The sequence below is a fragment of the Gekko japonicus genome, unplaced genomic scaffold (genome assembly GCF_001447785.1).
Source record: "Gekko japonicus isolate JY-2015 unplaced genomic scaffold, Gekko_japonicus_V1.1 scaffold166, whole genome shotgun sequence".
In the NCBI taxonomy this organism is placed as follows: domain Eukaryota; kingdom Metazoa; phylum Chordata; class Lepidosauria; order Squamata; family Gekkonidae; genus Gekko; species Gekko japonicus.
In genome coordinates this window covers 92,401-103,409 of record NW_015173127.1, presented here as the reverse complement: position 1 = coordinate 103,409, position 11,009 = coordinate 92,401, and the positions used below count along the sequence as shown (strand labels likewise).

The 11,009-nt window shown below is 45.9% G+C and overlaps 1 protein-coding gene across 1 annotated transcript in view; it reads right to left on the bottom strand.

Moving 5' to 3' along the window:
• Positions 1–11,009, bottom strand: part of PPM1A (protein phosphatase, Mg2+/Mn2+ dependent 1A) — a 51,841-nt gene that overhangs the window by 17,023 nt on the left and 23,809 nt on the right. The window contains exon 2 of the mRNA XM_015422023.1: positions 1–666. This exon is cut by the window's left edge and continues 179 nt beyond it. Coding sequence (XP_015277509.1) covers positions 1–646 — 646 coding nt within the window. The 5' untranslated portion in view covers positions 647–666. The remainder of the gene's footprint in view (positions 667–11,009) is intronic.

Sequence of the window (11,009 nt, the reverse complement as noted above, 5' to 3'; positions counted from 1 at the left end):
ACACAAGCTGCTCTGTTGGGCCCTTCCCGTGGACGCATTTGTAATCGAAGTCCCCCAGCGCCCTCGACACAGCAAGAGAGCCATTCACGCGCTGGATCATGACCGAGCCGCCCGCGTTCTGTATGCGCTCCTTCTCCAGCGGATTACTGGGCTTGTGGTCTTCTGTAAAGAAATAAACCTTCCTGTTCCTACAAAGCAAACCTCTAGAGTCTCCGCAGTTGATAAAATAGACGTGCTGGGGAGAGATCAGGACCCCCACCGCCGTCGACCCACTTCTGTCCACACCGTGCTTCTTCTCACAGATTAGCCTCATTTGATCATCGATCTGCAGGAAGCCTGCGCGGATTCCGGCCTTGACATTTTGCACGGACGGCGGGCCGCCACCCATCAGAAAATCATCATTGTGTGTGATGTGATATAGTAAATGCTCGCAGCAGTATTTGGCAACTTGGGATCCGGCGTGCCCATCGTACACAGCAAAGAAAGACCACCGGTCAAGTCCGTTTGGTAAGCCAATCACAGCTGTATGCGCATCCTCCATCTCCACTCGCCAACCTTGCATGCTACTGAGCCCGTAACGTAGTCCGTTGCCCTGCCCTTGGGCATTGTGCTTCTCCATCTTTGGCTTATCTAAAAATGCTCCCATGATGTCTTGTCCTTTCGGATCTATGGAAACAAAAAGGTCTGTTAAGTCGTTTCTAGGGAACAGTCAATAGTTTCGTTGCATGCTGTCTGGAAAAAAAAAAGACAGACTTAACCTTTGTGACACACAACAGGGCAACGAGGAATTGTACAGGGCCTGCCTTAACTGGGAGCCGAGCTACTTGGCTTTTGTGGATTGCTCCCATAAGCATACTTGCTATATTTTATAAATATTTAAGCTGTTACCATGCGAGGGGAGAGTTTACACTACATTAATGTGGCTTTTATCAAAACATCTGCAGTAAGTGTAAATAAGGCAAGCTATGGTGCCAACGGCTGAGAAATAAAGCTCCCTAGATTATCTGCTGCATCAAACAGTCATATTTTCAGATGCTCACTTGTATATAAGCAGTTAAGAGGCAGATTTAATTAGATCCACCATGTCACATTGCTTGGACAGTTGACCTCACCAGTCTACGGTTCTCTGACAATCCTCAACTGGAAAGTACAATTTATATGTTGAGCCTCTGTTCAGGACTAAGATAAACTTTTTGCACTACACTAGATATAGGATTAGACCAGGGTCCCCCGCAACACGGGGCCTGCCAACACCTTTCCTGGCACCTGCCAAGTGTTTTAAGAAAGTGGGTGGGGCCAGATGGGGCTCCTCCCCAGCAGGGCTTCTGATTGGCTGTGCCGATTTAAAAAGAACCACAATGTTGGTTTCATCCTCTCTCCCACTCTTTACCAATGTGTATTTTAAAATTAGTCCTCTTATCTCCTGCACTTGTGTGTGTGGACACCTGCCTCCATCCTGTGTCAGAATTCCAAAAATGCCCACAGGCTAAAAAAGATTGGAGACCCCTGAATTAGACTGTCCAGCCTCCAAAATATACGATAGATATATAGGTACAGATATTATGATATGAGTTTCAAAGGACAACCCTCATAAGAGACATGAACGCCAATATTCTCTCAAAAAGCTTATTTGTTTTAACCAGAAAATCCCTAAGCAATCTTTAAAAACAACCAAGTACATAAAAGGTATGAAGAACTATATGCATTTGTAAATGCTTCATTCCGTGAAAACCACCTCTCTGTTCAAGCACAAAATAGCCCAGTGTGTTCCATTGATCTATGCTTGGTTTGTGCATGCAGCTAAGCTGCTTGTGCAGAAACCTCAGAGCTATCCTGAGAATGATTTACATCCTGAAGTAATTTAACTGTCTGGCACAGGACTGCACAGCTTGCAAACCTCACCTCCCTGACCCAAATGTAGCCCACCGAAGGCACACAAAATCATCTGTTTCTGTTGCTTATCAGAGGCTGTTAAAAAATGGTGCTGCGTCCCCAATTGGTGGCCACAAGTTCAGCAAGCTTGGTTTGGCATCCTGTTCTCACGAAAGGGAAATACATACGATCTTCAGACGCAACCATCTACACACATTTCATGCTACAGCAAGAAAAATGCCTTCCATGTAAGGAACCTGTAGCATGTGAAGTATGAAGCAACTCTCCCTACAAGATGAAATGATATCCCAGGATTGCCAACAGAGCTGGGTTTGGATATACTGGAAAAGAAAACACTGGATGCCCATATAATACCGAACACACAGTAATGAGAAACCCTGGTAAGGCAAGGAACGGAAAATTTTAAAAAATGGTTTGGAGCAAATATGTTCCAAATATGGCTAGACAGGAACATGACTTTGGGGCTGTACAGATGATATCAGAAAGACATCTGGATGATCCTATGGAAAAAAAATGACGCTGCTTACAACGATGGCTCAGGAGTTTAAAAAAGATGTTGATCTGTTTTCAGTGGGCCTTATTTCCACCTATGGAATGAGCCGTTTCCCTAGCATCCCAAAGAAACCTGGGATGAGGAGAGGATGTGAGTGAATGAGCAACTTTAACAAAAAAAAATCAACTAAGGACTGGAATATATCTGAAAGAATCAGCTCTATAGAAGGCTGAGAAAATATTTTCACTTCCTAGGTCAGGGGTTCCCAGTGTGGTGCCCATTGGCACCGTGGCATCCACCAACACCTTTTCTGGCGCCCGTCAAGTGTTTTTTAGGAAGTGGGTGGGGCTACGTAGGGCCTCTGATTGGCTGTGCGGATTTTTAAGATGTTTTGGCGGCGGCAGCTGCCACCACAGCTCAAGAATCTTCACTGTGTGATTCTGCAGTAAATCCGTGGCAATCATTTTGTGGCTGGCTCCACCTCCCGCGGCAGCCATTTTGTGGCTGCACCCACCATGCCATGTCAGAATTCCAAAGATGCCCCGCAGGCTCAGAAAAGTGAGAGACCCCTGTCCTAGGTGCCTACTTTTTCATTTACTTAAAACATTTCTATCCTGTCTTCTCTCCTAGGACTCCAGGAAGGATGAACCAAAAATCCACTATGTTCATTCTCCGCATAGGATTTAAGGCTCTCACAACTACATTTCCAGCAGGCAATGACTGATGATCCTACCCAACAAATATGAATATACTCATGGTATGAGCTTTCGTGTGCAAGGCACACTTTTCAAATATACTGGAATGGTAGATGAGGTTCTAAACTTATAGACAGGGATTTAAGAGCAAATTTACTGTTAAATCCTTGTCTATAAGTTTAGAACCTCATCTACCATTCCAATGCATCTGAAAAAGCGTGCCTTGCACATGAAAGCTCATACCTGGAATAAACCTTAAAGGTCTTATAGGTGCCACTGAATTCTAAATTTGTTCTACTGCTTCAGACCAGCACGGCTGACTACCTGGAAAAATCTGCTCAGTTACGAACAGAGTAGAATACGCTGCCACCATGTCAAGAATCCCCAGTCCAAGGGTTTCTTGGTACTGGCCGGCAGAGCACAAAATTACAAAACCCCGGGGGGGGGGGGGTGTCTACACACTCATCAGTTCTGGTATCTGCCACCTTACTAGGATTAATCAAGAAAGTCAGCCCTGCAAGGTAGGCCACTTGAAGAATGAGTTTCCGCAACAATTAACCTGGTAGGTGGACTATGACTACAACTCCTTGCTTAGATTTTGACCCACTGTCACGGGTCCCTACAAAGGACTTTGAAATCACTCAGCCTCGGCAAACCACTCTCAGTACCTCAGCCTTTGCTATACGGAGCAATAAGGGCCTGCCTTAGAAAGTTAAGAACAGAAATGTGAGAAGCCCAACAAATGCTTAAAATTGACTAAATCATACCACAACCCCGCATATACTTTGTCAGAAACCTTCTCTTTCATATTCACAAAGTATTACAAGATTTTTCTTGTCCTGAAAAAGTCAGGCACTAATTAAATGGAATACAGAGCAAAGGAAGAAGAGATGAATTTTCTTAATTTGTAGGAAATGCGCCTTGTTGACATGTCACACTGTGCGCCTCAGATGAAGATTTGCTCCCCTCCCCCAAGCAAGCATAAAAGGCAGGCTTCATTCAGATGCCTCAATAACCGGTGATTTGTTGAACAAACCCTGGTTACTCTACCAGTCAGACCACAATTTATTCATAAATCCATTTAGCCTGTGGCTTGCCTTCCTCCCTTCCCCCAATCAGAATCCCTAAATATTATCCACAGTTCCCTTGCACTTCCCAGGTGCTAACAAAGCATTTCCAGGCAGGGAGCTCTCTCGCTGTGGGTCATAACAAAAAGCCAAGGAAGCGTAGGGTAAAGCCCAACCGTCACAAGATTTATGGGCCACTATGTCAAGCCAATCATTCGGCTCACAATTAGCCAACCCTTCCCATGTCTGCAGAGCTGGTTCACTATATTTCCTTTTTTGTTGCTCAGTTGCACAGTCGATCACACTGTCTGAGTTCTCTGCTGTGGCCTGTCCGTCCTGGGTCATCGAACCACGCAAGACCCCTCGCCACGTCAAGGCAGTGATTATTTAATAATTCTATGCAGCAAAACAGATCCCTTAAAGCCATCCTTCTCCCCACCTTCCACCGGACAGCTATACCCCCTATCCTTTTATTTCTGAAACAGTTAAATGGTTGGGAAGGAGCATGTGATTACCACCAGGTCGCTCACTCATCAGCTCTCCCCTGGCATACTGGGGGAGGAGACTCCGGGGGGGGGGGTGAAATATAGCAGCAGTAAGTGGTTCATAAACTGCTTCTGACTGTAACAAAGGACTGGATCTGATGGACAAAGAGCGTCTCACTTTTCTTTTGAAACAAGGATCTCTGCGATGAGAGACGGCTCCACTGTTGGCAAAACAGAGTAATGCAATCCAATTTACTGCATAGTGTGGAGGAATTTGTAGTACATGCTGATTAAGCAACATGTAGCCTATTATGTAAGGAGCTGCGGTGGTTCAAGTGGTTAAGACGCTGAACTGCAGGCTGTGGAAGGTCGGTAGTTCAGCAGTTCGAGACCCGAGTGTGCCGCATGACGGAGTGAGCTCCCGGTCTCTAGTTCTAGCTCCTGCCAACCTAACAGTTCGAAAGCAAGAAACTGCAAGTAGATAAATAGGTACCACTTCAGTGGGAAGGTAACGGCATTCCATGCGCCTTGGTGTTTAGTCATGCCGGCCACATGACCACGAAAACGTTTTCAGACAGCGCTGGCTCTTTGGCTTTGAAACGGAGATGAGCACCGCAACCCTAGAGTCGGATTTGACTGGCTTTCGAGCAAAGGAACCTTTACCTTTTTAACCTATATGTAACCTATCACTGAATTCAGCAGCTGTACCAGAAGACTGTGAAGCTGACGGACACTAGACTCAGCATGGTCAAAGGAAATACTTCTTTACACAGAGAGTGATTAAAATGTGGAATTTGCTGCCAGAGGATGCAGTGATAGCCACAGTTAACAGACAGCTATAAAGGGGGATTAGATAGACTCATGGTGAGGAGGTCCATCCGTGGCTACTAGCCCTGATGACTGAGGGGAACCTCCACATTCAGAGGCAGTCAACTTCTGAATCCCAGTGTCAGGAGGCAACATCAGGAAAAGGTCTTGGCCTCTCTGCCCTGTTGTTGGTCCTCCAGAGGAACTGGTTGGCCACTGTGTGAGACGGGATGCGGGACTGGATGGGCCACTGGTCTGAGCCAGCAGGGCTCTTCTTGTGTTCTAATAAAGGCCTCGGCCTCTATACCCTGTTGTTGGTCCTCCAGAGGAACTGGTTGGCCACTGTGTGAGACGGGATGCGGGACTGGATGGGCCACTGGTCTGAGCCAGCAGGGCTCTTCTTGTGTTCTAATAAAGGCCTCGGCCTCTATACCCTGTTGTTGGCCCTCCAGAGGAACTGGTTGGCCACTGTGTGAGACGGGATGCGGGACTGGATGGGCCACTGGTCTGAGCCAGCAGGGCTCTTCTTACATTCTTCTTCTTTTTTTTTTTTGGCATCTCTGCGCCTTGGGAGAAACTGGAGTTGCACAGTCCTGCTTGATGAGTCATCACTAGCAGGGAAAGAAGCACAGGCAGAGGGGGCGTGTCCCACAAAAGCACTATGGTTAGCCTAACGTCACCATAGCTACTAGCTTTCTCTGATGCTCTGTGCGGCCAACTCTGGACGTAGGAGGCTGAGAAGGGCGCCGCTAATGAACTAGGATTTCCAATTCCAGCCGAAACAAGAAGCCGCTTGTAATACTAATTGCAGTTAATAAGTTAGGTACAAGCCGTAGCATAGAAACTGTGGGTTCTTGCGAATGTCTGAACGCAGCGCCAAAATATTATACAAAATAAGCTACTATCGCCGCTCGGTCTTTCTGGCATGTCGAAATTGCCCCAGGGTGCTCCTACATCTCCAGGTCACCCTACTGTAATGAAAGGAAGGAAGGAACGGAACACTGGACTCACCCACGAAGGTCCCTTTTGTTTCAGAGTGAGGATGGCGTCCTGGCACTTTTGGGTACTCCTCTTCCCCATCATCCTAGGAAACAGGAACTAGATTGCTCTTTCCACCCCCGATGGGGAGGGGAGGGGAGGTTTTGTGCCCCGCCCTCTTCAGTTCAGAGGCTTCCACAGCTCCTAAGGAGACTACTCCCTGTGCCTTGAGCCTTCCTCCATCCCGACTCTCTGAAACAATTTGGTCAGGAGAACAAAACTCACACCTTAACAGGAACAAGTAAAAACTGTAGGAAACAGAAACAGCCAACGGTTTCACAAACTAACTTCCCTGTTGGCAGCCGGTTCCCACCACCACCGGAAGCAAAAAAAGATATATATTTTTTTTTGGGGGGGGTGTCCCAAAATGTTCTCAAACAAAAGCACCATCACGGTAAGTCCAATGTTCTATTTTCGCTTGAGACGAGGAGGACATCCTGGCACTTATGGGATGTTACAAAGCCACATGTCCGGTGGGAAGGTCCCAACTGTCAACACTACCTGCTGCAGCACCCTATGGCCGAAGGATGCATCTGCTGATGTCTTAGTGCACTTTTTGTAATGCCTGATGGATGTTGACTTGGATGCCCAAGACTTGGATACGCTCCCCAACCCACCAGGCTCACATCCATAGTAATCTGTGTGTCTGAACACCAGCGAAGTGGTTTTCCCCGGTGAGGTGGTTCTCCATCGTCCACCAGGTGAGGTCCTTCGCCAAGGAATTGGGTCTGTTCAGTCTGACATGTTGTTTGAGGGCAGTGTGTCTTTGATATGGTAATATCAGCCACTGTAGTTCTTGAGAGTGGGCCCTTGCCCATCGCACAGAACTGATTGCTGCAATCACTGAACCCTGTAACTGGGCTAGCATCCGGAGGCCCTTTTTTTTTTTTTACCATCTAAATTCTTTTTACTGCTTTCACTATTTTCTGTGCCCTTTCCGGAGGTAAAAACAGTTGCCCTGTTGAGAGTCAATAGTTGGTCCCAGGTAGAGTATAGATTGTGATGGAGACAACTGACTCCTCTGGATGTTGATCAGGAACTCATGGTCACTGCACAGTGATCTCTAGATCCTTGACACCTTTTGTATGAGAGGGTGACCTGATTAGAAGGTCATCCAGGTATGGATGTACATGGATCCCCAGAGTCTTCAGATGAGCTACTAATGGAATAAGGAGCTTCGTAAATATTCTGGGAGCAGATGCCAGGCCAAAACGCATGGCCTTGTATTGGAAATGGAGCTTTCCAAAGGTGAGCCTGAGAAAGCGACAGAGTGCTGGAAAATCGGTACATGGAGATATGCCTCTGTCAAGTTTACTGATGTCACAGATTCTCCCTTCTGTAGAGATTCTGTGATAGTTCTCAATATTTCGGTCTTGAAGTGTCAGTACCTCATGAATTTGTTCAAGAACTGTAGATCCATGACTGCTCTCAAGTCTCCATTTTTCGTTGGAACTGGGGAAAAGTTGAGTAAATTCCTGAGAGCCTTTGGGACGATGGTACTGCCTCTATTGCATCTATGTCCAGAGCATGATTTATTGTGTTGAGAGTACACTGTCGCCGTTTTAGTGGGGAGTTTGAAACTGGGGAGTTCAGGAAGCGATTGGGTGGAGAAGCAGAAAACTCTAACGAGGTAGCCATTTGAGACTGTTTCTTTCATCCACATGTGGGAGGTAGCTCTTAGCCAAGTTGCCTCAAACTGCTGAAGTCCCCCCACCCCAAACTGTCCTGGCGCCAGGATTTTGTTGCTTTCCATTCCTGTTGATTCCAGCTGACTGTCCAGCAAATGTGGATTGGCAACTGGAGCGATAGGATTGTCTCGACTTGTTCCAGGGATTTCTTCTGAAGTTTCGTCAGAACCTATGCAGAGTTCTATTGGACCAAAAGGGCTGAGTTCCATAGCCCCTGGAGTATTTGTCAGTTTGTTTATAGGTGAAAGGCAGAGCCTTTCTTGTCCTTTGTTTCTACAAGAATGTCAATCTAGACTGTACTCAAAGAGCTTGCCTCCAAGGAACAGCCATGTGGCCACATTCAATGTAGAGAGCATATCCACTGCCCGGGACGTCAGCCAGAGGTGCCTATGCACCACCACACGGGACACCATAGCCCTTGCTGAGAATTTCATGAAGTCTAGGCTGGCATCAGCCATGAAAGCAGCTGCTTTCTCCAGCCTATGACAGTAGGCAAGGACTTCTTGTCCAAGTCAGGGAACTCTTTTAGCAATTTTCAGAGCCATACAATAGAAGCCTTGGGCCATAATTGAATTTGCAGCCGTTTCTCCAATAGAAAGAGCAATGGCTTCATGTGATTTGCGTAGAACCGCCTCACTCCTTCTGTCAGAGGCATCCTTCGGTTTGCCTTCCCCTTCTTTTAGGAAGTGCGACTCCTAATGTCATGCAGGCTACCAGGGCGTCAACAACCGGAATTTTTAAGAGCTTAGATACTTTAGGAGAGAAGGCGTACATTCTTTTAGCTTGCCCCACGTGTGAATGCCGATATGCTGTGGCAGCCCACTCCTCCTTAATTTCCTGCTTTTAAAACCTGGGGAAAAGAAAGACACCTCCTAATTCCCTGGGGCTAGACAAGTCTTCAGGGGCCCCATCCTCATCGGTGTCCTTGGGTGGTTATACTTTGGGGGGAGAAAGCGGAAGAATTTCAAGGGCCCCGTAAGGTAGGGGAGGTAATTCTTCCCGTGTAACCAATCTTTTAGACCGCTGGCTTTGTTGATAATTCCCCATCCTCTCAGACCCGTTATTAGAGAGATCAGAATCTGTGAATCAATATTCTTCCTCTGATCTGCAGGAGGGAGAGATGGAACGACTGCTTGAAGCAGAGGTATGCCCTTTACATGCTGCCTTGGTGGGCCAGGCAGGGGCTTTGCTGGTGTCCAGGATTCAAGTAGCAAGGCTCGTAGGCTGGGGGGGGGGGAGGCAGAGAGCTGGCTAGCCTCCCTGTGCCTCTTTCTGGAGATCTGTTTGGGCTTATGGGAGTGTTCTTTCCAAGTCCAGCACCCTGTCTCATACAGTGGCCAACCAATTCCTCTGGATGGCCAACAACAGGGTATAGAGGCCGAGGCCTTCCCCTGATGTTGCCTCCTGGCTCTGGGATTCAGAGGCTTAGTGCCTCTGAATGTGGAGGTTCCCCTCAGACATCATAGCTAGCAGCCACTGATAGACCTCTCCTCCATGAATCTATCTAATCCCCTTTTAAAGCTGGATCAAGATGGGTAGCCGTGTCAATCTGTCTGTAGCAGCTGGAAAGAGCAAGAACCCAACAGCACCTTAAAGACTAACAAAACTTGTGGCAGGGTACGAGCTTTCAGAAGCTGTTTATTCCTGTGGCCATCGCTACATCCTCTGGCAGCGAATTCCACATTTTCATCGCTCTCTGTGTAAAGCAATATAATACAGGCTTCCGCTTAGAGATGTGAAGGCCTGGGGGGAGAAAGGTTTTTTTCTGTTTTTTTCCAGAAGCCTTTTTTTGTTTTTCCCCAAAATATTAGAAAAATTGAAAAAAGAAAAGAAAAAAGTTGATCATGTAACATTTTATTTTAACATGATGAATAAAATATTTTAAGACAAGGTGTTCAAATATTTTCCAAATCATTTCTAAAAAATATGTATGGTATCAGATTAATCTAATTTCTGTGCACTGAGGACAAGCAAGTCCTAGGTTACAAACTGAACTCTCCAATGCAAGAACAAGATGCATTTCTTCCTTTAGGAGGTGCTATTGTCAAAAGAAAAGAAAAAGGTTTCAGTTTTGTTTTTGCATGTGGGTGGGTATTCTGTTTGTAATAATAGTTTGGATACACTATATTTTTAATATGCCAGTTGTGATAATTTCATGCCAAATAAAAATGTCCATAGTCATATTTTATGTTCCTAAAGTAACAGAACGACTTTCAATCTGGAAAAGAAAAAAGAAGTGCTAATGTAGCATTTTTTTCAATTTTTCTGAAAATTTCGGTTTTTTTCCTGAAAAACAATGGGTTTTTTCCCGAGCTTCAAAATTTCTGGAAATTTTACATCTCTACTTCTGTAACGGAGCATTTGCTCTCAGACATAGCCAAAGAAATCCAAATTCTTCATTCTCAACTCCAAACCTCGTACAAACATAACTGTGGGCAAAAACCTGCCCGCCCCAATACATTTGATTAAAATTTGGTATGGCTAGAATCAGACATACGTGCCTGGAGGGCAGAGTACCTTAGCACTGCCCCATTAGTTAGCGCTGTTCTAGACTCTACTGTGCTGTAATACACACAGTTCTGTCCCTGTTTTAATCAACCACTTCAAATGTCTTATTTGATCTGTCAACTGATTTTTTTTAACCAAACGACAACCATGTATAGTATTTAATCTGTTTCAATGATCAAATCCTTGATGCCTAAGTGTAAGAGAAATGAAACAGCATAATATCCCGGCTGAACAGATCCCTACACTGAGATAACTGTTCCGCGACAATGCATGATTCAGGTATTAATAGGTAAAGGTTACCCTTGCTCAAAAGCTCATCTCCGTTTCCAAGCCGA